Here is a 27,721-nt window from a genome sequence, read left to right as displayed (position 1 = left end):
CACAGTGACACCACCGAAGTGGTCACAGGAACATACAGGTGACAACAGAAGGAAGGCACAAGGCACGTGGAGGTCATCTCTTCCCTGTTAGAGTGGGTTGGGGCAGTTTGTCTCCAGGCCCTGCCAGCATTCAGGGCTGCTGTTGCGGAAGGGAAGGGAACCCCCAGGACTCCTCCCTATGAGACCATGGCAGAGGCCATTCCCATCCTCCCCTGCCTGGGGTCATCGGCCTCCCAATATACAGCAGGGACACATGTGTGCTCACGGCAACCCCCCATGTGGACGCGCAGGACCAGCCTCTCTGCCACAGGCCCCACTGACTGCCCTGTGTTCACAGAACCCTGACGCCAACCCACGCCCAACAGCCCAGGACCTGGCAGGGTTCTGGGACCTGCTGCAGCTGTCCATCGAGGACATCAGCATGAAGTTCGATGAGCTCTACCACCTCAAGGCCAACAGCTGGCAACTGGTGGAGACCCCCGAGAAGAGGAAGGTGAGCATGGAGCAGTGCGGAGGGGAAGTCCAGGGACAAATTCCTGGTCGGCAATAACGCTGCCCACATCGGTCAGTGCTGCTTGGCTCCCTTCTCCATGTGTCGTCTTGAGCGGGGCTCACGTCCATCACCGCGCGGGGTCCATGCGTGGCGCTTCTCCAGCATGCCGCTTGCTCTGCGGAGCTGAGGCTGCCCCTGGACGCATGCTGTCCCGCCCTGCATGTTCAGGAAGAGGGCTTCCTGGCAGGGGCCTGCCACCTGGGGGAGCATGGCGGGAGGGAGGGAGGGGTCCCTCTTCTTGGGGGCCAGCCTCATCCCTGAGATTCAGGTTTCCTTCTGGGGTAGCACCCCTGGCTCTGGTGGGTGTGGGTAGGGGTGGGGGGATGTGTCCAGCTCCTGCTACCCCAGCCTAGCCTTGGCTTGCGCTCTCGCTCCTGTGCCCTGTGCTTTTCCCACCATCATTGCTTCTTGACTCCACGTGTGTGTTGCTTGTGCCCGGGGAGTGGGGGCAGGCTTGGGTGGAGAGAGGCTGCATGAAGGGGGTAGTGCCACAGGAAGCAGGGGTGCCTTTATTTGATTGGAGTTCCCTCCTCACTGTCTCACCTAAAGGAAGAGAAGAAACCACCCCCTCCCGTCCCAAAGAAGCCTGCCAAATCCAGGCCGGCCGTGAGCCGCGACAAGGCCTCCGACGCGAGCGACAAGCAGCGTCAGGAGGCCCGCAAGAGACTGCTGGCAGCCAAGCGGGCAGCATCCGTGCGGCAGAACTCGGCCACAGAGAGCGCAGACAGCATCGAGATCTACGTCCCCGAGGCCCAGACCCGTCTCTGAGGCCAGGAGGGAGACCAGTGCAGACCATTAAACTCATGCGAACGCGAGTGGAACAAAGCCTCCTCAGCCTTCAGTGTGGTTTCCTCGCTAGAGACCCTAGGCCAAAATTGACACATCCAAGGGCTCACAATTTGGCTTTTTCGGGTCCCTCCCAGCTTTAGGTTCTCAAGACTTCACACACAGAAATGCCAACAGCGATCACAAAACTAAAAACTCCTTTTTCCCTCTTGCTGGCCATGGCGGAGTTGGATGGACATTGGCAGTGCCCCGGCCCTTTGACTTGCTGTCTCCCAACAAGAGCTGCGACCTGCTTGTTTACAAGAAGACCATGGCCCGAGGGTGGCTTGGGCACCTGCCACATCCTTCCCGTTCCTGGATGCTCCCACCCTGACCTTGAAGTTTTCCATTTTTATTTTCCCTTCTTCAAAGCTCACACAGGAGTCACCTTGTGGCTAGTGGCCTGGTGGTTCTCAGCCCTTTTGGTGGTTGAGGGCCCAGAGGTCAGAGATGGACACACACCCTGCCCTGCCCCCAAGCACTCACACACGCACGCAGATGCAGCTGCCCCTCCCGGTGCCACGCACCAGCCCTCTGCAGCATCCAGCACAGTGGGACTTACGTCCAAGCGGACCAGGAGGGCTGTGGCCCTAGGGGACCCAGAGGCGGCCCCCGTCACCACATGCCAGGCTCTCGCCTCTTCCTTCTCTCCAGTCCTGCTCCTTCAGCAAATTGAGGACTCAGCATGGTGGACCCCGTTCTCCAGGGGTCGCCTGGCCTGGGCCGTGCCGTGTCTGTACGTACATGTACATATGCACATAGACCCTAGAGTGTATATTAACGCCCATTTGCCCACCCATGCCCACCAGCGCCACCACCGCCAGCTCTCGGGCACCTGGCAGGAGGCAGGGGTGTGAATAGCATATATTTTTACATGTACTATATCTAGGTATGTGTACAAGTGTGTGTAAAAATATATACCTTGTGTGTAAGCAGCCCCTTTCTTTTGGTCTCCCACCCTGCCCCAGCCTCTGACCTTTCTGTTCTGTTCTGCTTTTCCATCCTGATCACCCTCTCTCGCCTGCCCTCCGTTCCCATACCTGAAGTGTCACAAGCCCCAAGCTGCCAAGGCCTGGGCCTGAGGGCAGGGTGGGGCGGGCAAGGCCAGAGCCAGGCCCAGCAGCAAGTGCAGCACACGAAGGGCAGCTCAGCACCAGGCGTGCAACTGCGGCGTTGGGGGCGGCCTCGACGCCAGCACGGGGGCTCCCCCTGATGAGCCCAAGCTCCATTCTGGGGCCCCTCTCCAGCTTGGCCACCGTCCGTGACCTTGGGCAAGTCACTTGACCTCTGTGTGCCTCAACTTCCTCCTCTGTAACGTGGGGACAGACCCTGCCCCTCCCTACCTCACAGGCATGTTGTGAGAATAAATGAGGTTAACGTGGACCCAGGGCTCCTAGTCTTCTTGTGGGGGGTGCAGTGGTGAGCAAGTGGAGAACGGCTGCCCCCAGAAAACGCAGCCAGAGCCCCTCCTGAGAGTGCATGGCATGATCCCAGCCCTGTGTTCCCCGGCCCACGGGTGGGAACTGAGCACAGCACTGACCTTGGCCCTTCCTGTGCAAAACTAACACTTCACCAACAGCTGTAAGCAAGAGCCAGAATGGGCAGACAGTCCACGCCTGTATGGGCCACACAAGCTTCAAACTGTGCTCATGCCCCTTCTGCCACAGCAGGTACGGGCACCTACCCACTGCCAGACTGGTGCTGCCCCTGAGTGAGGGTGCAAATGGGACACGGGCAGAAAACAAGATACCTCTAGGGGCCCGCTGCAGCTACAGACCCTAGGCGGGAACCTATGGGATCAGCTTTGGGGATTCACCCGCTGTGGGAGGTGGCATGGCCCATTGGAGAAGGTGGCGCTGGAGACGGCATGCCAGGCACAGAAACCCAGAGGTACCAGTTTCAGGGGCCAGTAGTGTCCTTGGTGCCAGATGGACAGCCAGACATCTGGTCTCCCTTAGTCCAACCTTGCCAAGATGCCAGCAACCGCAGGCCAAGCGGCCTCACCAGGACCTGGCTTGGTTCAGGCTGCCTTGCCCTTCCCCCTGGGGCCCAGTGCCTGGACCCAGGACTCAGTGGGAATTCTCGTTCATTCCTATGCCAACACTTCCTGGCTGTGACCCTGTTCCCAAAGTCCCAACCAGAGGTGACTGCACTGTTAGTCACAGGCTCCGGGTTGCTCTAGGCCATGTTCGTGTTCCTGTCTCCAACACCATGCTGGGAGTTGAAGGGAGGGGGCAAGTACAGGGCCCAGAGGTACCTGGGGTGAGACTACGACCTCCAGAGCTCCGGAGTTTCTGCAGCGGGAGGGAGGGGGCTGCTCCAGACAGCAGTGCACTGAGTACCTGTCTCCAGGAATCTGCAGGCAACATTTGTGCCCCATCTGCGCTCTCGCTTCTGGAGGCATGGGCTGTTTTGTCCCCGAGCCATTGAAACAAGGGTGGTGGGTGGTGGACATAGTATTTCCCCCCAGCGGACATCAGGCGGCTCCTCAGGACAAGGACACTTCTGCATGACAACACCATCTCCACCCTTCACACTGAACAAAGGCATGTTCCATGGGTGGTATAGCCTGCAACGCCTGCATCCCACATACACACTGCTTCATGTCCTGCCTCCTCCACTTCCTATCCAGCTCCCTGCTGCTGCACCTGGGAAAGCAGCAGCAGATGAACCAAGTGCTTGGGCCTTGCAGGAAGCCCACTTGGCAGGAAGCCCACTCGGCAGGAAGCCCTGGATAAAGCTCTGGGCTCCTATCTTCAGCCTGCCCCAGCCCTGGGAACTCTAACTAGGGAGTGAACCAGTGGATGGAAAATCTCACTCTTTCAAATTAATGTTTTAAGGGAAAAGGAATGCTGCAAGCAGAAGCCTCTTACCCAGGAAGGTCCTGGAGCCCACATTTCACCCCTGGTGCTACAACCCACCCACTGTGCACTCAAGACTCGGGCACAGCCTCCTACCATGTTTCCTCTCTCCATCAAAACAAGCTTCCTCATCTTTTTGATTCCTCTTACTGCTGACATTTTTAAAAAAGATTTATTTTTATTGGAAAAGCAGATATACAGAGAGGAGGAGAGACAGATGAAGATCTTCCGTCCAATGATTCACTCCCCAAATGGCCGCAACGGCCGGAGCTGAGCCAATCCAAAGCCAGGAGCCAGAAGCCAGGAGCTTTTCCAGGTTTCCCACATGGGTGCAGGGTCCCAAAGCTTTGGGCCGTCCTCGACTGCTTTCCCAGTCCACAAACAGGGAGCTGGATGGGAAGTGGAGCCACCAGGATTAGAACCAGCATCCATATGGGATCCTGGGGCGTTCAAGGCGAGGACTTTAACCGCTATGCTATCGCACTGGACCCACTGCTGACATCTTAATGTGCCTCAGCAGCTTATATCATTTGGCTTCACCTCTTTTCCCTTGACTAGATTTGGATTAAACAACCTTAACCAGCAGATGACTTGCACGGTATGAGGTGGATATCACTTCCCAGTCTGGAAGGCTTTTGTCACTTGACAGTAAGGCTGGCAGCTTCAGAGGCCCAGTCCTCAAGGCAATGAGAGCGGACACAGGATGGTAGCTGAGGGGAGGCACCCTGCCCAAGCCTGCAGGATGACCAAGTGAGAGTACCGAGAGTACCACAGGTCCTGAGAACGTCCTCCAGCCCTGGGCTGGGAGGCCACGGGTCGGCAAGCAGGGAAACCAAGGCCTCCCTTCCGGGACTCCAGGGTCCCTGCGGGCATGTGTGCTGCTGCATCAGCTTCCAAGAGCAGCAGAACCAGCTTCAGAAGGAAATGTGGAGGAAGCTGTGTCTTCTGTCCGTCCACACTGGCCTGCACTATCAGTACAGCCTCTGCAACCGCCCTGCCCCTCCCAGGATGCCGGCCCCATGCCTCTGGTAGAGCCCTCCACGAGCCCAGGGAGCATCTGCCTGGCCCTCAGCTCACGTCAGAGAAGACCCCTGGGTACCTGGTCAAACCATGGCAGTGCCACCACCTGCTGCCTGCTTGCAGCCTGAGTCGTGGAGTCGCTAAGTGATGCCTCCTCCACCCTGTGTGGCCGAGTCTCCCCTACTCCCTTCTCCCCGGCACACACAACAGGGTCTCCAGAACTATCTCCGGCACAAAGAACCAGCTGAGGGAAGCTGATGTGTGAGCCTGGCTCCAGAGGGGTTCCCCAGGCAAGCAGAGCTGCAAAGGCCACAGCAAGCCCAGGAGGAGACATGTTCTTGGCTGTAGGTACAGGAACACCAGTTGGCATCAAGCTGAAGAAGAGACATTTGGTTTGGAACTGTGGGTGCCAGGCTGAGGAGGGTGTCCATCAGTAGCTGTGACAGCTGCCTAACAGTCCACCTATTAAAACCTCTGTTGCATTTTACAAATTATATCAAACTTAAGTTTTTCTTGTTTCAGTTATTTATAGTGATGTTTACATATTTGTTTAGGGTGATGAGGGTCAAGGGCTACAGGAAGGTGGGTGAGATTGCCATTTCCACATTCTCTTTTTTTCCTTCCTGTGTATGGGGGAAGAGGACAGACAAGGAGAGAAGCCACATCCAGCCTCCCAAACATCTCTGCACCCTGGGATGGAGGACAGCCACCTGATACCACCCCAGGGTCCCCAATGTGGGGCATGCTCTGAGGGTCCTGCTCAAGAGGTTTCGATAGTTCAACAGTCCTGAATTACTGCCGATCTCACCACTCCAAGCACGATGAAATCTCTCCAGAACCCACTGGCTGACATAGTCCACCTTAGAGTCTCCACTTGCCCAGATTTTCACTACCAACACTTCTCCCACTTTTAGAAGGTGATTTTTACAAGCTGTTGTTGCACCGTAGTTCTTTATATATTTTTATATTAATGCCTTATCAGAGGTATCATTTGTAACTTTTCCCATTCCAATGGGTTTCAGGGGGTTTTTTTTGTTTGTTTGTTTGTTTTAATAAAACTTAGTCCAGGTAAGTTGCTCAGAGGTGCGGGTGTCTGAATTTCCCAGCTACGTGGCTGTGGCTAGAATCCCTGCCGGGCCAGGCTTCTGCTGGGTATCCTAGCTCCCCATCTACCACTGCCAAGCTTTTGGCAAATCCTGGGCTTGTGTGTGGCCAGTGACAACAGAACCAGGTTTTGCCCACTGGCCATCCAACGGTGAGCTCTGGGGTCTTGGGGGTCTGGAATTACTGCCTAGGGACATTCATGGATAAGGCCACAGTACGTGCAGGTGAGGAATCCTGAGGGACACTCAGTGACAGGGTCATGGTACTTGCAGACAAAGCTGGAAAGACAGAACTGACCCAGCAGTTGCAACCACCAGTGTATAAGATGATCAGGGTGACGCAATGTGCCAGACCTGTATTGGCAAGCATATGTAAGAATCAGGTCTGAGATCACCTCAGATGAAGTTTCTATGGGGATCCCCCCAACTGAATTGCTGGACTCAGAACCCCATTCATGGAGACAAATGCAGGTCTGGTCTGACTGTGAAGCATATGTCAGAGCTGGGTCTCTTCAGTGGCTTAGATGGAGCAGGGGACAGCATATCCAGGTGCACATGGAGGACATGGCAGTACACTGGAGTCTGCAGAGGACACCTGGTACCATAACAGAGGACAGAGTACAGAATAAACTGATCAACTACCCCAGCCAAGTGTTGGCAGAGACTCTAAGGTGGACTATGACTGAGCAGCAGCTTAACCTGCGGTAACACTAGTCTCATTTTCTTAATATGCCTCTCCCATGAACTGTTCTGAAGCCCTCTCCCACAAGGCTCCTAGAGGAATCAAACCCAGAGAGTGAATATGAATATAGAATGGTGGTGGCCAGGAGATAGGGCACACTTTCAGTCAGGTACCATAAGATGGTTCTGGAGAGGGATGGTGGCACAACCCAGTGACCGCACACTTTGAAACACCAGCACAGCCCATTTTGCTTGCACTCTCTCCCCCGCACACAATCAGGCAGATACACAACGTGACAGCCCATGAGCTGGAGCTGGATCCTGAAGGAGCAGCATTTCTGTAAAGGACAAGATTGGGATAGCAGACACAACCTGAAATGCAGTATGTTAGATAACTCGGGCAGCATGGGACACGTCTGGGCTGGCCACTGACAGGCAGACACCTAGGGGTATCTCCTTTTTAGGAGACAATTCACTGTAATGTTTAGGGAGGAGAAGGCGGGACAAGACGTGCGCTCATTGGAGGGGGGAGAACGTGCCAGAAAACAAGGCCAGGTGAGGGGATACCGCCGCTGTATGACTTCTGAAACTCTGTTGTAAGTCTTTCATTTCAAATTAAAAACCGATTTGGCCAACCAAAACAGTCTCTCCCCCAGCTGCCCCCACCCATCCCAATTCCAAAGCCGTCTGTGGCCGAGGGACTGTCCATCTCCGTGGCGCGCTCTGAGAGGCCTTAGGGATCCTCGTGAAGGAGTCGCCCACAGCCCCCGCTGCTCCAGCGGCTCCCCTCCCCTAACCGGCTTTACTCTTTCTCCACCCCTCAGGTGGGGCCCATGCCTGGAGCTGCTGGGTAAAGGCATCCCTGCATGTGCCCTGACCCCTCCAGGACCAGCAGGAGGGCATGACCCTGCCCCACAAGGGAAGGCAGCCGTTTTCCCAGGTTGGGGCTTGGCGTCCCAGGACAAGACGAGGCCCATGGGCACGCTCCGTCTGCCCCACCACAGAGCAAGGTACCATCTGAGCCAGCCTCCTCCCTGCCGGCCAGGACCCTTGGCCTCCTCTGCCCTAGTACAGCCCCGCCCAGGGGCAACCCTGCAGGCCTCCTGGAAGCCTGAGGCCGGGGCTGGCAGGGAAAGTAGGGTCGCCCAGGAACACCCCCTGCCAGTCCACCCCGTGGGTCCAGGCCAAATAAGGCCGGACGGGCTGCCGCGGCCCCGCCCCCGCCGCGCACATTTTTCTGCCTTGTAAGGCCGGGGCGCCCGGCCCCGCCTCCAGCCCCGCCCCGCGCGCAGTCAGACCCGGACCCCGGCCCCGCGCCCGCCCATCTGCCCCGCACTCCGGCTCCGCGCACCCAGCCAACACCTTCTCTGCACCAGGTGGGAGCCCACATAGGGCTGGGGCCGAGGTCTCCGCAGCAGGTGGTCTGATGGCCTCAGCTGGAGATGGAGGGGCTGGGGCAGGGGACTAAGGTGTGGGTGGCGATAAGGGTTTCCCACCCTTTAGTCAGGCAGCCTTCCGTGAAGCTGTTTCGGGTTCTGAGACCTGTGTGCATCCTTAGAGGGGTGGAGAGCAGAGTGCTGGGCTCTTGAAGGGCATGGGGGCAAGAGTGCCAGAAGGGTACCCTGGATGAGGAAACAATGCCAGCCAGACTGTTCCTCCCCCATCCCTCCCAGCATCCAGATCCCTGCCCCATCACCTCCCCTCACACCCCAGCACAGGAGAACAAGGTTAAACTAGGGACCCTCTCCACTAGCACTCACAGTGTGCCAGGGACCACTCTGGGCCATCCTCTGCCCAGCAGTGCCTGTAGGTAGGGAAGGTCAGCCAAGGGCCCTGCAGCACCCTCTCCCAGCCTGTTCTCTACGACTCCAGCTCTTCTGCAACGAGCTGCTAACTCGGCCTCAAACTGGAAGCTGCTGGTGGCACTGCCTGGCTGGGGAGTACTCACTGGGGACAGGCATGGCTTGGGGCAGTTTAGACATCTGTAGGAGAGAGGTACCATCCTGTCACAGGCCCTGGCCAGGCTGTATCTGACACCTGGAGGGACAGATAGATGGGGGGGGGGGCACCAGGGCTAATAGTCTAGTTGTCCCTGAACCCCCTTCTCTCAACCAAGCCTGGCTATGCTCAGGCCCTTGGTTGCCTCAGGCCCTCTGCCAGCCCTGCAGGCTGTGCTTCTTTGGTGCCAAACAGGCCACCCGTTCACCCTGAGACCTCAGAGCCCAGCCCTCACCCCTCCCTCTCCCCTCCTTGGGCCTGTTCTTCCTTCCACAGTGGGGTGGCCCTGGGGACATGCAGCAGCTGGCTGGGATCCCAGTGCTGGGGTTTACATCTCAGAGACTGAGGATGACCGGAAACAAGTCAGAGGACAAAGGCTTGGAGATGGCTCACAGCCACAATCCGAGGCAAGAAACAGGCGACCCATGCAGAGCCTCTTGGGGGCCTGGACCAAGGGGCTCAGGGTCAAGGAAAGAGGATTTAGTGGTCCCAGAGACTCCCCAGGTCCCTCACCTGGCTCTGTTTCCCCATTGCATAGCAGAAGCACCAGGAATCGCTCTGCGGGATGCGATTAGTGTGACTCTTGGGGGGGTATGGGCACCCCCATGGTGAGGCAGAGACCATGGGAGCTCAATCAGAGGGTGGCCATGGGAGCCAATGAGCTAGGCTGGAGAAGGGACCAGTGGGATAGCCTGAGACTGGCTGGGCAGCTGCCAGAGGTCAGGGTGGCAGGAACACAGGTGACAAGAGGTCCAGGCTGTCATGGTAGGTCAAAGAGGCCCAGGAGGCTCACAGAGCCTTGAGTGACAAGCTGAGGAAGTCCAGACTTGCTCTGAAGGAGGGCAAGGGTGTCAAAATGACAGGTGCATGTCTGGGCCTGATGGGGTAAGACAGGGGCCAGGTCTATACAGGGCAATTAAGGAACCTTGCACAGTACTGGAGCTGGGGAGGGAGTGAGGAGCAGAATCTGGGATGAGCCTGCCCCCACCACTGCCCTGGCCACTCAGGGTCATAGCAGGCTAGAGGGATGGAGAAGGCTGTGGAGGACCAGGAATGTGAGGAACGCAGGGCGGCTGCCTCCCGCGGGCCAGCCCACCTGGTCAATGGACAGCCATGCACAGTGCAGGCACTCCTGGGATTAAACCAGATAAAGCCTGTTCATCGTTGGCACTGAGCCCAATCTAGAGTATTTCACCAAGTTACAGACAAAATAGCTTAAGCCTCCCCCGGCACCGCGCCCGGGAATCCCTGCCATGGGGCCCTCCTCACATCTACATGCCAGAGCTGGACGCCTGGGCTCAGGGATGGGAGGCTATTCAGGAGCCCACTGGGCCCTGCCCCCTGCTGCTGTAAAGGTCATGTGGCAGGAGTCCAGGTCCTGGGGGAGGCCTCATGTGCCAGGCTCAAGAGCTGAACGGCACTCAGGGGAGGCAGGCAGGTGCCCTGTTCCACAGCCACACGTCCTTTGCTGCCCCCTTTCTTGCAGGGAAGCCCCACCCACCTAAAGCCAAGATGTCCAGCAAGCGGGCCAAGGCCAAGACCACCAAGAAGCGGCCACAGCGAGCCACATCCAATGTCTTTGCCATGTTTGACCAGTCCCAGATCCAGGAGTTTAAGGAGGCCTTCAACATGATCGACCAGAACCGCGATGGCTTCATCGACAAGGAGGACCTGCATGACATGCTGGCCTCGCTGGGTAAGCAGAGCCAGGCCTGGACAGGCTGGAGACCACCCACCACCTAGAGAGCACTGGCATATAGGGAGTACACGGGCACCACCTAAGAGGGCAGCTGCTGTTGGCTGTGTCCACCTGACAGACAGGAAAACTGAGGTCCCATGCTGGCCATGAGCCTGTGCAGGCCGACCCAGAGTGGGACTGGCCTGGGGACATGTGTGTACCCAGCTGCCTGGTAGCATTTCATGCAGAGAAAGAATTGTGTAACCAAGGGAAAGTTTGGGGAAGCCTCATCCTAGGGGGCTGGTCACCCCCAGGTTCGCTCAGCCTCTCTGACAACAGTGACTGCCCAGAAGCAGCAGCTTCAAGCTGAAAGGGCTCAGGAATCCAGCCAGCTGACTCCTGTTCAGTGGGAACCTGCGGCCCACAGTGCTCCCTGCTGGTGTAGGCCAGTCAGCCGCTTGAAGCCCTAGCTCCAAACAAAGCCCTCACTGCAGGGGGAGGCCACATGTCCATCATGTCACAGGACCAGAGCATCCCGGGTCAGCCCTAGCACTGCCCCTCCTGGGGACCAGGGCCCTCATGTGTACCCACAGGGTGTGCAGTGGGGGACAGCCACAGCACACCATCCCCTCCCTTGGAGCCCAGCCTCTCCCTCACGGCCCAGGAAGTAAACTCCAGGGTTATGACCTGGGCTGTCCTAGGATCACTGGAGGTGTTGGCCCTAGGTGCCCCTCTGGGGTCTGGATGTCACAACCCCTCCTTGGCAATGCAAACAGACCAGGACAGAGGCCGCGCCTTGCCCCTGGGACCTAGACCCCAGGACAACGCATGAAGAGTCTATAACTTAGGTCCACAGACCAGCCATGGCCTCCCAGTTAAAAACATTACAAAGATGAGAACAGCAGAGTAACAGCAAGCCCTGCAGGTGCTCTTAATTTTCCCAGTGGCCCCCGTGCCCAGAGAGGTGAAGAAGTTCTTCTGAGGGTACACGGCTACTGAACAGTGGAGCTTGGAACCTACAAGCAGATTCCAGAGGCCCAGGGCCATACTGGTCATCACAATGAGTGTGTAGCCCACCTCGTATTTGCTTTCACAATTGTTCACGAGACAGGGAATGCTGCAGCATGGAGGGGGAACTCAAACCTGGGTCTCTGAGAAGTGCCCCACCCTTGAAGCCAGGTTGCCTGATGTGCATGCTGGCCCCACTCCTTACTTAGGGAGTCTCTCACCTCTGCACCTTGGGTGGGGCGCAGAGTGCGAACCTCACAGCAAGGCTGGCAGGAGCAGGAGCGGGTGGACGTCTGATGTCCCTTCAAAGCACGCCACCCGTCCCTATCTGGGGCACCGAGGGAGGGGGCAGGAGGTGGGACAGCAGCATGAACGGCACACCTGCCCCAGGGAAGAACCCCACGGATGAGTACCTGGAGGGCATGATGAGTGAGGCACCGGGGCCCATCAACTTCACCATGTTCCTCACCATGTTCGGGGAGAAGCTGAACGGCACAGATCCCGAGGACGTCATCCGCAACGCCTTCGCCTGCTTCGATGAGGAGGCCTCTGGTCAGAGCGGCATAGCCAGGCGCTGTGTTTGTGTTTCTGTGTGTGCATGTGTGAGCACAGGGTGGGATGCTGTGAGGTGGGCAGGGTGGGTCCCGGCCTTTAGTGCAGCCCCCAAGGCCAGAGCAGACATTGGCCCTGCCCCGCTTTCTATTGCCAGAACAGCAAAAACCAAGCGGCTTGTTCTCGCCCCTCAACGCCAGGCCCGAGCCCCCCATGTCCACTGGAATTCCCCGACTGTGATCTTGCCGGTCCTGCCATCACCTGCAGAATCCATCCCATCCCACCCCACAGGTCTTCCTGAAGACCCTCGGTCCCCCAGCTAGTCTTCCCAGGGAAAACACAGAGTGATCATGGCATTAGAGAAAGCTCTTAGGGCCCTGGTGACCACTGACCCCAGCTGCCTTCACAGTCCCTGCCAGGGCACAGAGGGGCAGGGAACACTGGGCACTCCCAGCCCAGGACCATGCCCTGATGGAGGCAGGGCCTGCCACAGGTTTCATCCACGAGGACCACCTGCGGGAGCTGCTCACCACCATGGGCGACCGCTTTACAGACGAGGAGGTGGATGAGATGTACCGCGAGGCGCCCATCGACAAGAAGGGCAACTTCAACTACGTCGAGTTCACCCGCATCCTCAAGCACGGTGCCAAGGACAAAGACGACTAAGCCCTCCGGCCGTCCCCTCCCCCCACCTCTCTGCCCACGGCTGCACCAGCTCCACCCCCCAGCTTCCCGGACTGGCTGGGGCACCCTCCCTGCTGAGGTCTCAGCTCCCATGGACTACTCGGGCCAGGGAAAGCACAGTGCCGGGCAAGAGCACAGGCCGACCAAGCTGAGGTGGACACCTCTTCCAAACCCCAGAGATCGGGGGGGTTGTTGGCGAAGTTGAGCCCCTACAGGGAAGGACCGTCCTCTGGGGAGATGGACCAGGAGGCCCTGAGAAAAAAAAGCTTTCCTGAGAGCCCAGGCAGTGGTCAGGGCGTCCCTGCACCAGACCCCATGTCACGTGCATCCCTCACCAAGTCCCCCTCCCCACACCCTGGGGACCCCAGAGCACGGCGCACACCCCCTGGAAAGTGGGTTCACAGGCACTGTACTCTGAAGAGGAGGGTCTCCAATAGAAGCTGAGCACTGCTTTCGGCTCTGTGTGTCTGTGGCTGGTGGGTTGAAGGTAGAGCGGCAGCCCTGGCCCTGACTTTTCCAGCCAGGGGTCCCCGGCCTCAGGAGCCTACACCTGTGAGCTGCTTCAGTACTCTGGGGAAGTGGGGGTAGGGAGGTCCTGGAAAGCACAGGGAGGCTTCTGGGGTGGTGGGAGGGGCATGCCAGCCACTCAGGGCAGAAGTGAGCAGGCAGGGCCAGCAGCAGGGCAGGCCTCTGCCCTGACTAGCCTGCCTCCATGCCAGGTAGCCAGGGTCCCTGCCAGGTACCAGTGACAGGGAAACTGACAGCAGGACCTGGGCACCAGAGGGGCTGGACACTGGCTGATGGACAGCGCACCAGGCCTGCGAAGCCCTGCGTGAAGTCACTCTGGATGCAAGGAGGGCTACTCACAGCCCAGGGGACCACTAGGACCACAGCCAAGTGGGCAGCCGCTGCCCCAACCACAGCTGCTCCTGCTGCACTCCAGGGGGAGCCCAGCGCCAGCTGCCTACAGGCACAGGCAAGGCAGCCCTGACCACAGCCCCCCAAGCTCCCCGTGTCAATTTCAGCTGGAGCCAGCTCCAAGCCAAGTTCCAAATAAGGCCTAAATAAACACCATCCCAGCCTCTCAGCCCCTGTACTGCCCCCTTCCTGCTGCCAGCCCCAAGAGGAGGGCCCAGGGGATCAGAGAACACCCCGGAACAATACAGACTCTCAGCAGCATGAGATGCCTTCTGGGGAGGCAGGGCTGCATCCCAGGATTCTTGCCTCCACTCCGCAACCAGTGGAGTGGAGGGACCATGGCCAGCGTTGTCAGGGAACGCTACCTCAGACAGTGGCAGAGCGCTGTGGCCCCAGACACAGGACCCTTTAGAAAAAGGAGGTGACAAGGATAACACTGGGACCAAGCAGAGAATCCAGAAGTAGACACAGGTATTCCCAGCATGCTTTGTTGTGCATCTGGACATCCATGGACCCTCCCCCGACACGCATGCAAACAAACCGTGACTTCAGCCTCCCACCTCCCACGTCTTGGTTATCACGGCCCAGTCCTGAGTGTAAGACATACATAATCAAACACCTAAACAAAACCTAAGGAGAAACTCTTTGGAACCTAGGACTAGACAGTTTCTGGCCCTGACCCAAAGCATTATCCACAAAAGGAAACAGGGACAAATGATGTCACAAAAATTAAAAAACCTTCTGTGAGAGATCCTGGACAGAAAGTGGCCTAGAAAAGTTACAGACTGGGGGGGAGGGGGGACATTTGTCACCCACACATCTCAACAAGGCCTATCACTTAGATCACATGCAGGCCTCTCAAAACATTATGCAGCAAGCATGGCAATTAGAATACAGACAGGATAAGAGGTGTTTGACCAGAGACCCTCAGATGGCCAGCGGGCCTCTGCGCAGAGGCTCACGGGGGCCACCCTGGCAGTGCCAGCATCCCCCGTCCAAGTGCTGCTCCAGAGTTCTGGCTCTGCTCCTGATTCCAGCTTCCCTCTAGTGTGCTAGAGCTGTACAGGTTCAAGGACACCCACATGGCAGGCCACCCAGCAGGAAGCCGCCCACGTGGGACGCCAAGAAGGGGCCCGAGCCCCTGGCTTTGCTCTGGCCTAGCCCCAGGTGTTGCAGGAATGTAGGGAATGAACAAACAGATGGAAAATCTGCGTGTGTGTGTCTGTTTCTGCATTTCAAATGAAATGAAGCCAGACAATTTAAAAATGGCACCAAAGCTGCAGTAAGAACAGAGAATTCTAGGAGAAGCCACAGAGGGAAGCTAAACGACAGTCCCACCTGACATGTAGCAGCTAGGTGAGGGGGATGCATGTTTGCTTTCTATGGCCCTGCAGCAGCACTGCAACTTCAGATGAGTCAGTTTTACCAAAAAGAGCTAGGACAATACAAAATTCTCTAGCACAATAAATGTATAAGGACACAGAAATGCTAGTCATATTGATCTGATCATTACACATTATACACAAGCAGTAAATTGTCACACTGCACCTCAGGACTATGTATAATGAAAAAAGAAAAAAAGCAACATGGTGTGTGGTGTTGCAACACTGATGTAAAGATGACAAGCGGGGTGCCCACAGCCCAGTTCTCCTCCCAATCCCAGCTTTCCGCCCATGGGCACGTCTTGGACAGTGGTGAAGGCTCAGGTCCTTGGGTTCCTATGGGGGTGTGGACTGAGCTTATGCTTTCTGGCTTCAATCCGGTCCACCACGGCCACCATGGGTATTTGAGGAATAAATCAATGGATAGATTTATTATAAATCTTGCTCTCTCTCATCCCTACTCTTCTATCAAAAACTAACTTAAAAACCATATAGAAGGCCCGGCGCCGTGGCCCAGAGGCTAAAGTCCTCACCTTGAACGCGCCGGGATCCCATGTGAGTGCCGGTTCTAATCCCAGCAGCTCCACTTCCCATCCAGCTCCCTGCTTGTGGCCTGGGAAAGTAGTCAAGGACAGTCCAAAGCCTTGGGACCCTGCACCCACATGGGAGACCCAGAAGTAGTTCCGGGCTCCTAGCTCCAGATTGGCGCAGCACTGGCCATTGTGGTCACTTGAGGAGTGAATCATCAAGGGAAGATCTTCCTCTCTGTCTCTCCTCCTCTCTATATATCTGACTTTGCAATTAAAAAAAAAAAAACTAGAAACAAAATAAAACCAAGGGGCCCAGCATGATGGCTTAATTGGCTAACCCTCCACTTCTACCAGGTCTCCCACACGGGTGCAGGGTCCCAAGGCTTCAGGCCATCCTCCAATGGTTTCCCAGGCCATAGCAGGGAACTGGATGGGAAGTGGAGCAGCCAGAACATGAACCAGTGCCCGTATGGGATCCCGGCATCTGGAAGGGAAGGAGTAGCCAGTTGAGCAACTGCACCAACCCTCCTAACTGCCCCCAGATGAAAACAAGCAAACACTGTTTACAGAGGAAGGGGCATCACTTGAGAGGACCTGAAAATCTTTTCTGAAGTTTCAACAGATTTCCTAGCTTTTTATTTTTTCATACTCATTGTTTGCATACAGTATACAGAGAGGCCAAAAAAAATTATAAATATTTTGTAACTTTCCATGTTTATTTGTGTTGGACTTTATAGAACCACCAGATGCTTCACTGCAGGACAAAGTACTGTCTGGTTGAAAACAACACAGGGCCCAGCACAGTAGCCTAGTGGCTAAAGTCCTCACCTAGCATGCGCCAGAATCCTATATGGGCACCGGTTTGTGTCCCGGATGCTTCACTTCCCGTCCAGCTCTCTGCTTGCAGCCTGGGAAAGCAGTTGGGGACCCTGCACCTGTGTGGGAGACCTGGAAAAAGCTCCTGGCTCCTGGCTTCAGATTGGCTCAGCTCTGGCTCTTGTGGTCACTTGGGGAGTGAACCAGAAGAGAGAAGATCTTTCTTTCTGTCACTTCTTCTCCGTAAATCTGCCTTTTCAATAAAAATAAATAAATCTCTAAAAAATGAAAACATAGGGCATAGGATGATAGCGCAGCGGCTAAGGTCCTCACCTTCAATGCACCAGGATCCCATATGGGCACCGGTTCTAATCCCAGCAGCTCCGCTTCCCATCCAGCTCCCTGCTTGTGGCCTGGGAAAGCAGTTGAGGACAGCCCAAAGCCTTGGGACCCTGCACCGGCGTAGGAGACCCAGAAGAAGCTCCTGGCTCCTGGCTTTAGACTGGCTCACCTCTGACAGTTTCAACAGCTTAGGGAGTGAACCACTGGACGGAAGATCTTCCTCTCTGCCCCTTCTCTTCTCTGTATATCTGCCTTTCCAATAAAAATAAATCTTAAAAAAAAAAAAAGACATAACACAATAGCTGACATATACAGCTTTATCTTACTAGCATTTTTGTTGTCCTCTTTTATGATTTGAAAAGGCAGAGAAAGAGATTTCCCATGTGATGGTTCACTCCCCAGATGACTGCTATTGCTGGGGCTGGGAGACACCAGGCACTCCTTCCTGGTCTCACACACCATGCAGGAGCTCATGTACTTGGGCCACCACCCACTGCTTCCCAGGCACACAGGTTGGAAGTCGGATCAGTATATGTGCAGCCAAAGTGAGCAACAAAAGTTGGATCAGAAACTAAAGCTCTGAAATGGGATACTGGTGTCATAGTTGGGGGCCTCACTGGTGCTGCCACCACATCAAACCCTCCCAGTGCCTTAATCACCCATAGCAATTATAATTTTATTTTTTAAAAAACTTACTGATTTTTATTGGAAAGTCAGATTTACAGAGAGAAGAGGAAACAAAGATCTTCCACCTGCTGGTTCACTTCCCAAGTGGCCACAACAGCTGGAGCTGAGCTGATCTGAAGCCAGAAACTTCTTCTGGGTCTCCCACACAGGTGCAGGATCCCAAGGCTTTGGGCTGTCCTCCACTGCTTTCCCAGGCCACAAGCAGAGCGCTGAATGGGAAGTGGAGTAGCCAGGACTTGAACTAGTACCCATATAGGATACTGGTGTTTGAGGGGGAGGATCAGTTAGTTGAGCTACTGTACCCGGCCAAGCAATTATAAATGTGAACCAAAATGAATTTCTAATAAGAAACTAGAAATCTGTCATTGGATATATATTATAGCAACTCAGCAAAGCACACATAATGCAACCACACCTACTAGATTCACACATTTTTTATATCTTCCTAAAGTATAAAATGAACACTTTTCTAATACGACCCAAAAGTACAGCTGCTTTATAATGTATAAAAAGCACAACCACAGGCCCTCAGCTGTAGGCAACCATCTAGGTGGCCTTGTACCTAGGCAAGTGTTAAGATTGCTGGGAGAAACGAAGCCAATAGCTGCAGCTTTATTAATGCCAAATATAACTACACCACACATAGTTGCCAGCATAGTTATCTATTCTATTTTTTGAAATGTATTTTTATTGAAAAGTCAGATATACAGAGAGAAGGGGAAACATCAGATGGAAGATCTTCTTCTGTCTCTCCTCTTCTCTGTATACCTGACTTTGTAATAAAATAAATCTTAAAAAAAAAAACCTAAAACATATGCCCCAACCACCTCCCTCCATACTTGACCCTTCTCTCCCTAACTGGAAGTCCACATAGGCATGCATCCCTCTCAACTAAGAAAAAAATTTTAAAGCACAAAGGCACTAAAATATTACTTCATAGCCAGTATTACAATATTATATCTCACTTATAAATGACTCAAGTACACATCTACACTTTCATTAACTTGAATTAAGATTAGCTCAGGAGTGGGCATTTGATGCGTATTAGTTGAGGGGCCAGTGATGTAGCACTGTCTTGGACACCATCATTCTATATGGGTTTCAGTTCACATCCCAGCTGTTTTATTTTCAGTCCAGCTCCCTGCTGATGCACCTAGGAAAACAACAGAGGTTGGCCCAAGGGGTTGGGGCCCTGCTAGCCACATAGGAGACCCAAAGAAATTCTTTGATGCTGGCTTTTGCCTGGCCCAGCCCTGGATATTGTGGTCCTTTGGGAAGTGAACCAGTGGATAGAAGATCTCTTTTTCTCTCTACCCCTCCTCTATTTAGGTCACTCTCCCTTTCAAATAAATTATTTTTTTAAAGATTTTATTTGAAAAGTAGGTTTTATACAGACTGACAGAGAGGTCTTCCATCCATTGATTTGTTCTCCAAATGGTCCCAACAGCCAAAGCTGAGCTGATTCAAAGCCAGGAGCTTCTTCCGGGTCTCCCATGTGAGTGTAGTGTCCAAAGCTTTGAGCCGTCCTCCATTGCTTTCCCATGCTACAAGCAGGAAGCTGGATGGGAAAAGCAGTAGCAGGGACATGAACTGGTGCCCACATGGTATGCTGGCAGGTGTAGGTAGAGAACTAGCTGTAGAGCCATGGCACCAGCCCCATTAAAGAAGCTTTAAAATACACAGTTGAAATAATGTATAAAATTACCTTAAACCTATGTCAATACAGCATGTATGAAACCTAAGTTTCACTTTTGCACTTAGGTCTCTTCATCAATATGTTTCACTGTTACATACGCAAACATTCCAAAATTTAAAAAACTAGAATTTGAAACCCATATGATCCCAAGCATGTGTAGTGAAGACTAGACTAGTCAACATGTACATCACAAGTAACAAACCACACTATCTGTTGACAGTGCTGCAAATGCAAAAAATGCAATCTGTAAAGTGTCCCAGGCATCTTGAGGACATGTGGTACTACACTTCGCCACTAGGGGTCGTCCAAGATAACATAGCAACTTTGAAACAGGTTTCCCATCACAGATGCCGGTCACCTCTTAGGGACATACAAGGTGCCCTAGGGGACAGGTACTCCAAGACGCTAAATTGTCATGTCAGGAAGTCCTCAACAGCTTCCATAAATATTTTCCTGCCTGGGGTACCCAGGGCAGCACTGTACCACTGCTTTCACCCACAACATGGGTACATGGGTAGGGCATCAGGCAAATTGGCAGGCATGGCCGCTAGAGGGCACAATCCCACGTGGGCATCCGTGGTCAAGGTTAGGAAGCTACCTGCAACACCTGTAGCTTGCAGTAGAGAACTTGGACTCAAGTCCTGGCGTCACTAATGATGCTAGGTTCTTGCTGATGCAAATCTGGGAGGCAGCAAGTAATGGCTTACATACAGGGGTCCCTGCTACCCAAGAAAGCGAGCCAGCTGAGTTCCAGACTCCCAAATTTGGCCTGACCCTGCAGAAGCTCTGGCCATTGAAGATATCTAGGGACTGAATCAGAGGATGGAAAAATCATCCTTTGTCTTTCAAATTAATTTTTTTTTAATTTTTTTATTTTATTTTTATTACAAAGTCAGATATACTGAGAGGAGGAGAGACAGAGAGGAAGTGGAGCTGCCGGGATTAGAACCAGCGGCCATATGGGATCAAGGCGAGGACCTTAGCCACTAGGCCACACTGCCGAGTCCTCAAATTAATTTTTAAAAGTGAACCTAGGGCCCGGCATGATAGCATAGCTGTTAAAGTCCTCGCCATGAAAGCACCAAGATCCCATATGGGCATTGGTTCTAATCCCAGCGGCTCCACTTCCCTTCCAGGTCCTTGCTTGTGGCCTGGGAAAGCAGTCGAGGACAGCCCAAAGCTTTGGGACCTTGCACCCATGTGGTAGACCCAGAAGAAGCTCCTGGCTCCTGATTTCGGATTGGCTCAGTTCCAGCTGTTACAGCTGCTTGGGGTGTGATCCACTGGATGGAAGATCTTCCTGTATGTCTCTCATCCCTCTCTGTATATCCGCCTTTCCAATATAAATAAATAAATCTTTAAAAAAAAAAAGTAAAGCTAAAGGCTATGTGGCCTAGTGGGTAAAGTCCTTGCCTTGTATGCTCCGGGATCCCATATGGGTGCCAATTCTAATCCAACAGCTCCACTTCCCATTCAGCTCCCTGCTTGAGGCCTGGGAAAGCAGCAGAAGATGGCCTAGAGCCTTAGGACCCTGCACCTGTGTGGAAGACCTGGAAGAGGCTTGGGGCTCCTGGCTTTGGATTGGCTCAGCTCTGGCTATTGTGGCCACTTGTGGAGAGAACCAGCTGATGGAAGATCCTTCTCTCTGTCTCTCCTTCTCTGACTTTCCAATTAAAAAAAAAAAAAAAAAACTTAAAAAAATGAAGCTAAATTATTTGAACTAAAAAAGAAAGGCTGTTGGGCCCAGGGTGGTAGCCTAGTGGCTAAATTCCTCACCTTGTACACGCATAGATCCCATATGGGCACCAGTTCTAGTCCCTGAGGCCCCGCTTCTCATTCAGTTCCCTGCTTATGGCCTGGGAAAACAGCAGAGGACAGCCCAGGGCCTTGGGACCCTGCACATGTGTGAGAGACCCGGAAGTGACTCTGGGCTCCTGGCTCCAGAATGGTGCAGCTGCAGCCACTGTGACCGCTTGGGGAGTTAATCAACAGACGGAGGATCTTCCTGTCTCTCCTCTTCTCTGTATATGACTTTCCAATAAAATATAAAACCAAATCTTTTAAAACAATGGTGGCTGAACCAGTGGTACCACAAGGCCTGTCTCATTAATGTGTTTTGGGAGAAGGGTAGAAGGCAGTCCCCAGAAAAGCACAACACAGGGAGGAGGTTGCCACCAACTGAGGGAGCGAGGAGAAATTCCCATGCGTACTGCTGTGGGGGAGGCTGGGGCAGACATACAGCCCTGGGAGCCCTGCCAGCAAGGCCACAGGTGGAGCCCCTTGGCCTCAGCCTCCCTGGGTTCCCAGTATGAGCCCAAAGTTAGAATCCTGAAGAAATATCAGTTCACTGAGGAGGTGGCTCTAGAAATTTCTAGAGAAGAAAAAGTAGGTCAAGTCCAGAATGACTGGGGACTTTCCAGCTGCAATACTGAAAGCTGAGAGACAATGGAGCAAGGCCTTCTGGGTACACAGCCCAAAGAACTGAAAGCAGGAACACTAACTCTGCACCCCGACACTCATATGCTCAGAATTCAGGGCAGCCCAGGTGGAGGCAGCCCCAGTGTCCGCTGAGGGATGAATCAACGGCCAGACTGTGACATCTCCACAACGTGGAGTGCTTTTCAGCCTGGAAAGGAATGAAATTCTAACATACGCTGTAAATAGATAAACCAAAAGCACATAGGCTAAGCCAGTCACAAATAGGCACATATTGCGTGGTGCTATTTATGTAAATAATCTACAGAAGTTGGCACCGTAGCACGGCAGTCCACTCTTTGTAACACTCATATCCCATATCAGACTGCAGGTTCAAGTCCCCACTCCCCTGCTTCTAATCCAGCTTCCTGTTCACACACCTGGAAAAGCAGCAAATGACATCCAAGTACTTTGGTCCCTGCCACCCACCTAGGAAACCCAGAGGTTCTAGCTACTGACTTTGGCATGATCCAGTCTTGGCCACTACAGCCATTTGGGAAGTGACCCAGCGGATGGAAAAGATCTTCTACTTCTCAAATGAAATACACAAATAAATCTTTTTTTTTTAAGAAAACATTCTCATTCTCATCCATTTTTTAACAAAAAGTTACCTACAAAAGTCAAAGAGTAGAGAGCCTGGCACAGTAGCAAATTAATCCTCCATCTGCAACCAACAGGATCCCCTATGGGTGCCGGTTCATGTCCCAGCTGCCCCACTTCCCATCCAGCTCCCTGATCGTGGTCTAATAGTATAGGATACCCCAAAGCCTTGGGACCCTGCACCCACGAGGGAGACCTGCAGTCTGTATCTGAGTGCTGGCTCAAGGCCTAGTCACTGCACTTTAAATCCAGCTTCTGCTAATACTAGCTCTGGAAGGTAGCAGATGATAGTTCAAGGACTTTAGTTCCTGTCACCTGCACGGGAGACCTGGATCACGTTCTAGGCTCTCGGCATTGGCCTGGTCCAGCCCTGGCTGTGGCACATTTGTCCATTTGGCTGTGGTCAATCGGGAAATAAATCAGCAGATGAGAGCACACTTGCTTGCCCAAGTGCTCATGTTCCCCACCGCCCTATCACTGCCTCTCAAAACTGACTCATGCTGGGCCCGGCGGCGTGGCCTAGCGGCTAAAGTCCTCTCCTTGAAAGCCCCGGGATCCCATATGGGCACCGGTTCTAATCCTGACAGCTCCACTTCCCATCCAGCTGCCTGCTTGTGGCCTGGGAAAGCAGTCGAGGACGGCCCAATGCATTGGGACCCTGCACCACGTGGGAGACCCGGAAGAGCTTCCTGGTTCCCGGCTTCGGATCGGCGCGCATCGGCCCGTTGCGGCTCACTTGGGGAGTGCATCATCGGACGGAAGATCTTCCTCTCTGTCTCTCCTCCTCTGTGTATATCTGACTTTGCAATAAAAATAAATCTTTTTTTTTTTTTTTAAAAAAACTGACTCATGAGGCCTGGTGTGTTACCATAGCTATTAAAGTCCTTGCCTTGAACGCACCAGGATCCCACATGGGCACATATGGGCACCGGTTCTAATCCCAGCCGACCTGCTTCCCATCCAGCTCCCTGCCTGTGGCCTGGGAAAGCAGTCGAGGATGGCCCAAAGCTTTGGGACCCTGCACCCATGTGGGAGACCCGGAAGAGTTCCTGGCTTTGGATTGGCTCCATTCCACCCTTTGTGGCCACTTGCCTTTCCAATAAAAATAAATAAATCTTTAAAAAAACCTGACCGATGAAGATTGATACAACTTTCAGGTAATATTTTTTTTTTTTTAAAGATTTATTTTATTTTATTACAAAGTCAGATATACTGAGAGAAGGAGAGACAGAGAGGAAGTGGAGCTGCTGCGATTAGAACCAGCAGCCATATGGGATGATCAAGGCGAGGACCTTAGCCACTACGCCACCCCACCGAGCCCTCAGGTAATATTCTGAAGACACAAATCACTTCTAGGTAATACAACGCACCTCACCAGCAAATATGAAACAAAAATGTAAGTCGCAGAAGCCAGCATCATGGTACAGTGGATTAAGTCATCTACTTCAATGCCATATCCTGCATCAGGGCATCACTTAGAGCCCCAGTTGCTCCACTTCTGATTTTTTTTTTTTTTATAATCTATTTTATTGTGTTGTTGTTGACAATCTTTACATAGTTAATTACAGTTAAAGAAAGAAAAAGAAAAAAAAAGGTTCAGGGGGATAGGGAAGTGGGTAATACTATTATGTCCATATTGTTTCCATCTTATATCTGAGGTAAGGGGGGATATTGAGGGAGAAGCCCCACCCGGTTTCCCGTCCACCCTGAGTCCCGGATGTGGGGCATGCTCTGAGATATGTGCTCGAGTGGTGTTAATAGTTCTCCAGTTATGAATCGCTGCCAGTTTCGCTCGATGAGGTCGTCCACTGATTGATATGGACCATCATAAAGTCTCTGTTTGCCCCACCACTTCTGATTTAGTTCCCTGCCAGTGCACCTGGGAAGTCCAACCTCCTCCATGGCCCCACAGGCGGGAAACAACTTCAAAGTGGTTGCAGATTTCACCTGAACTGTGAAGGCTGGTCTTCCACACCCCAGGTGCCACACCCTGACCTCCCTCCCAAGTGCTGTCCTGAGGGCCCAACAGAGGGAAGGCCCCAAGCACGGGCAAGGTGGTTACTAAAAACTGGCTAAAATGAGTATATACCAAACACCTGGGAGAAGGCCCAGCCCACTGCAGCTACCCCTCAGAAATCAGGAGACCTAAGGGAGCCACTGGCCAGGCAGAAACCCACACCAGGTAAAAACACACAGCCTCACGGGAGAGCCACTGGCTGCCTGCCTGGACCTTGGGGCAGGTCCCTTTCCACTTTGGCCTTCAACATCCACGGCTGGCTACCTGGTCACCAGTTCACGCTGACCCCTGATTCCCCTAACCCCTGGCTCGGGACCTGCCTGCAACTCAAAACTGGGAATCCTGCGCCCAGCATGGTAGCCTAGCGGCTAAAGTCCTTGCCTTGCACATGCAGGGAATCTATATGGGCGCCAGTTCATGCCCTGGCTGCTTCACTTTCCATCCAGTTAGTTCCCTATTTGTGGTCTGGGAAAGCAATAGAAGACAACTCAAAACCTTGGGACCCTGCGCCCGCTTGGAAGACCTGGAAGAAGCTCCTGGCTCCTGGCTTTGGATCAGCTCAGCTCTAGCCATTGTGGCCTCTTGGGGAAGTAAGCCAGCGAATGGAATACCTTTGTCTCACCTTCTCTCTGTAAATCTTTCCAACTAATAAGCTAAATCTTAAAAAAAGAAAAGAAAAAAAAGAAAAGAAAAGAAAAGAAACACAGAAAAGGAAAGAAAAAAACTGGGACTCCTAAAGCTTCCCCTCCACCCTCAGGGCCTCCCATCTGGTCAGCCCCAGCAGCATCCTCAGCTTCCCTTCCTCAGCAGAACGCAGTTGCGGCTCAGCTGTGCTAAGTGACGGAAAGCGCAGACAGGCGCTTTGCCGATTTACACTGAGGCAGGACTACAGGACATTCATTCAAGCCTATGTTTACCAAGCACACTACAAACTTACACAGGACGCACAGGGGCAGGGGAGTCCCCCAAGAGTCATGGTTTTTGGTTTTCCACCAGAAAGGTGTGTCTATTGGGGGGGTTCACTCAGATGGTCCCGGCTGTGCCATGCCGCCTCTCCCCTGCCTCCAGGTCAGCCCAGGCAGTCAGACCCCAGGTTCATTAGCCAGTACTGTCTACAGTGTGCAGTCGACGCGGTGGGAGGACTTCCTGCCAAAACAGCCTATCTGAAGTTGCCTAGAGTATGCATTCAACTGCATGAGAAAAATGCCACAGAACACGTTAAAAAAAACAAAACAAAAATTCTCCCAGAATGTTCTCCCCGCACCCAAAGGCCACTGACACTCTCACTGTGGCTGTCCCCCTGTGTGAGCACACTCACCCAATCATGGCAGCGCCCGGGCCCAGGGCCCTGCACCTGCTGGACAGGGCCACTGACTTGCTTGTGGTTTTCGAGTGGACCAAGGCAGCCAAGGCTGGTCTGGATCAAGTTCTTCGTTGTGCAGCCACTTCTCCAGACAGAATCCTGGAAGTGGAGTTACCGCCTTGGCGGGCCATTCGACAGTCAGTGAAGCTCACACACTCATTCTCCCCACCCCACCCCCCACCTACTTGGGCTACTGGGTCTCACCTGGCTATCTGCTGGGAGAGACCTCCACCCAACTGGCTACCGCTGACATCCCCCTGAAGTCTGGAGAGGGGCCCCAGGAAAAGCCCAGCTCTGAACCCCCACTTCATTGCCCTGTGTTTGCCTGGTTACACCTGGGAGCTGCTACAGGCAGAATTGGGGTGGCGTTTTCCTGGGCTCTGAGCCAGGTCCCCAGGAAGGAAAGGCCGAGTCTCCCGCACAGGTGCTGAGTTGAAGCCCACGGCCAACAAGGGACGCCGCTCCCAGCACCCCACCAGGTATCCCTGCGAAGGTCCTTCCTTGCCACACACTCTGTGACCCCCACGGTCAGGGTCCAATTTCTTACCTGAGACTCTCCAGGACCCAGCAGCAGAGGTGGCCAACCTCGGCCTCCCTGTTTTCTCCAACCGTGAAATAGTTCTTAAGCTTTTACTTGCAGGGCAGTCAGCCTGGTGTCCGTTGGGAACCCAGGCGCCCTTAATTGTCACTTAACAAGCATCCTGATTGGCTTGAGGTGTGAGGGGGGACTTTGCTAAATTGGAATTAGGACCAAAAGCTGTTCTCCAAGCTGTTAGTTCCACACTCAAGGGTCTTAGATGACTGGGCCTGGAGAAGCCAAGGGGTGTGCTGAGCTGCTGCTCAGGGTGGGAAGGGGACGTAGGGCTGTCTCCTGGAGTTGGGAGTGGTAGGGCGCTGCCTCAAGGGTAGGCCATCCCGTGGACCTGGGCTGAGGCACATGGCTGACCGATGGGACACCCGCTAGCCAAACCCCTCTACCCGCTAATGGCTAACCAACCCATTACACACCACCCTCACACACTGCAGCCTGACCCCAGCACCTAAGGCGCGAAAAACGCCAAGCTCCAGGCTTTTCACCTGAGGCGGCCCCCTGAGGGCCGGGCCCCGAGGGCAGGAGTGGCGGCGCCTCGTCCCAGGCGGTCTCCCTCACACCTCGGGTCTCTTCCCTCCCCCTCCACGCTCTGGCTCCCCTCGAGCGCAAGAACCGGCGTCGTCGCCCCTCAGGGGCCCGGCCTCAGTTTCCCCTCGCTGCCGCGGGGACCCGCTAACAAGGAGGTTCCCCGAGCCCCCGCACGCCGACGGAGAGCACACAGTAGGCACTCCGGAAACGCTCTCCAGGAGGAGGGACGGTCCACTTCCTGCCCCCGGGGCGGACGACGGCGAGCGCAGGTCCCACCTCTCCCCCTTGGAGGCCATGTGGCATTCCTGAGGTGGGGGTGGGTGGGCGCAGGAAGAAGGTGCCCTAAGGCCCCGCCCCCTCCGGGCGCGCGGGGCGGAGCGAAGCCCCTCGGCGCCGGCGGCCCGCCCCGCGGGGGTGGGCGTCGCGGGCCGCGCTCCGAACGAAGTTTGTTTTCTCCCAGCGGGCGGCCGGGCGGGTGGGGGAGGAGAGGGGATCTGACGTCAGGCCGCGAGGTGCTTTCCAGCCGCGAGCTGTCAGGGCCGGGTGTCAGGCCCGGCAGGTACGCGGCGCGCTCCCCCCGGAGGCCCCCCACCCCGCCGAGGGACGCCCCGCGACTCACGCGGAGACCGCGAAGCCCGCCAGCAGCTCGCGAGAGTCAGTGCGGGGCGCTGGGGGGCGCGCGGGGGCGGGGGGTCTCGAGGATAACTTGGAAAGTTTTCTCGACTCGGCCGGGCGGGGGAGGGGGCGGCGTCCGGCGCGTGCGGCTGAGGGTGCGGGAGCGCGGCGGGAGTAGGGGGGTTGGTAGGGAGGGA

At 54.5% G+C, this 27,721-nt stretch overlaps 2 protein-coding genes and 1 long non-coding RNA gene across 10 annotated transcripts in view; 2 read left to right on the top strand and 1 right to left on the bottom strand.

Annotated features, from left to right (window-relative positions):
- DLGAP4 (DLG associated protein 4) overlaps positions 1 to 1,497 on the top strand; it is a 157,561-nt gene extending 156,064 nt beyond the window's left edge. For all 7 annotated transcript variants that reach the window (XM_058679637.1, XM_058679639.1, XM_004585782.3 and 4 more), the window contains 2 exons: positions 338 to 493; positions 1,103 to 1,497. In XM_058679637.1, the coding sequence (XP_058535620.1) occupies positions 338 to 493; positions 1,103 to 1,321 (375 nt within the window). In that variant the 3' untranslated portion in view covers positions 1,322 to 1,497. The remainder of the gene's footprint in view (positions 1 to 337; positions 494 to 1,102) is intronic.
- On the bottom strand, positions 455 to 26,623 carry LOC131482984 (uncharacterized). Of its 2 annotated transcripts, none has more exons than XR_009247458.1 (3): positions 26,337 to 26,623; positions 25,745 to 25,888; positions 455 to 751 (listed from the first exon to the last, which is right to left on the bottom strand). It is a non-coding gene; the product is annotated as an uncharacterized LOC131482984 (long non-coding RNA). The 2 variants fall into 2 exon arrangements; XR_009247459.1 differs by lacking the exon at positions 455 to 751 and adding an exon at positions 21,472 to 22,189.
- MYL9 (myosin light chain 9) lies at positions 8,301 to 13,413 on the top strand. Its single transcript, XM_004585784.2, has 4 exons — positions 8,301 to 8,419; positions 10,528 to 10,737; positions 12,118 to 12,279; positions 12,773 to 13,413. Exons 2-4 carry the CDS (start codon positions 10,554 to 10,556, stop codon positions 12,943 to 12,945), a joined length of 519 nt encoding a protein of 172 aa, XP_004585841.1. The 5' UTR covers positions 8,301 to 8,419; positions 10,528 to 10,553; the 3' UTR covers positions 12,946 to 13,413.
- Positions 26,624 to 27,721: the final 1,098 nt, after the last annotated feature.

The sequence above is a fragment of the Ochotona princeps genome, chromosome 22, assembly GCF_030435755.1.
Source record: "Ochotona princeps isolate mOchPri1 chromosome 22, mOchPri1.hap1, whole genome shotgun sequence".
Classification (NCBI taxonomy): domain Eukaryota; kingdom Metazoa; phylum Chordata; class Mammalia; order Lagomorpha; family Ochotonidae; genus Ochotona; species Ochotona princeps.
Note: the sequence above shows the minus strand (reverse complement) of the source record. Positions and strands in the feature narration are given on the sequence as shown.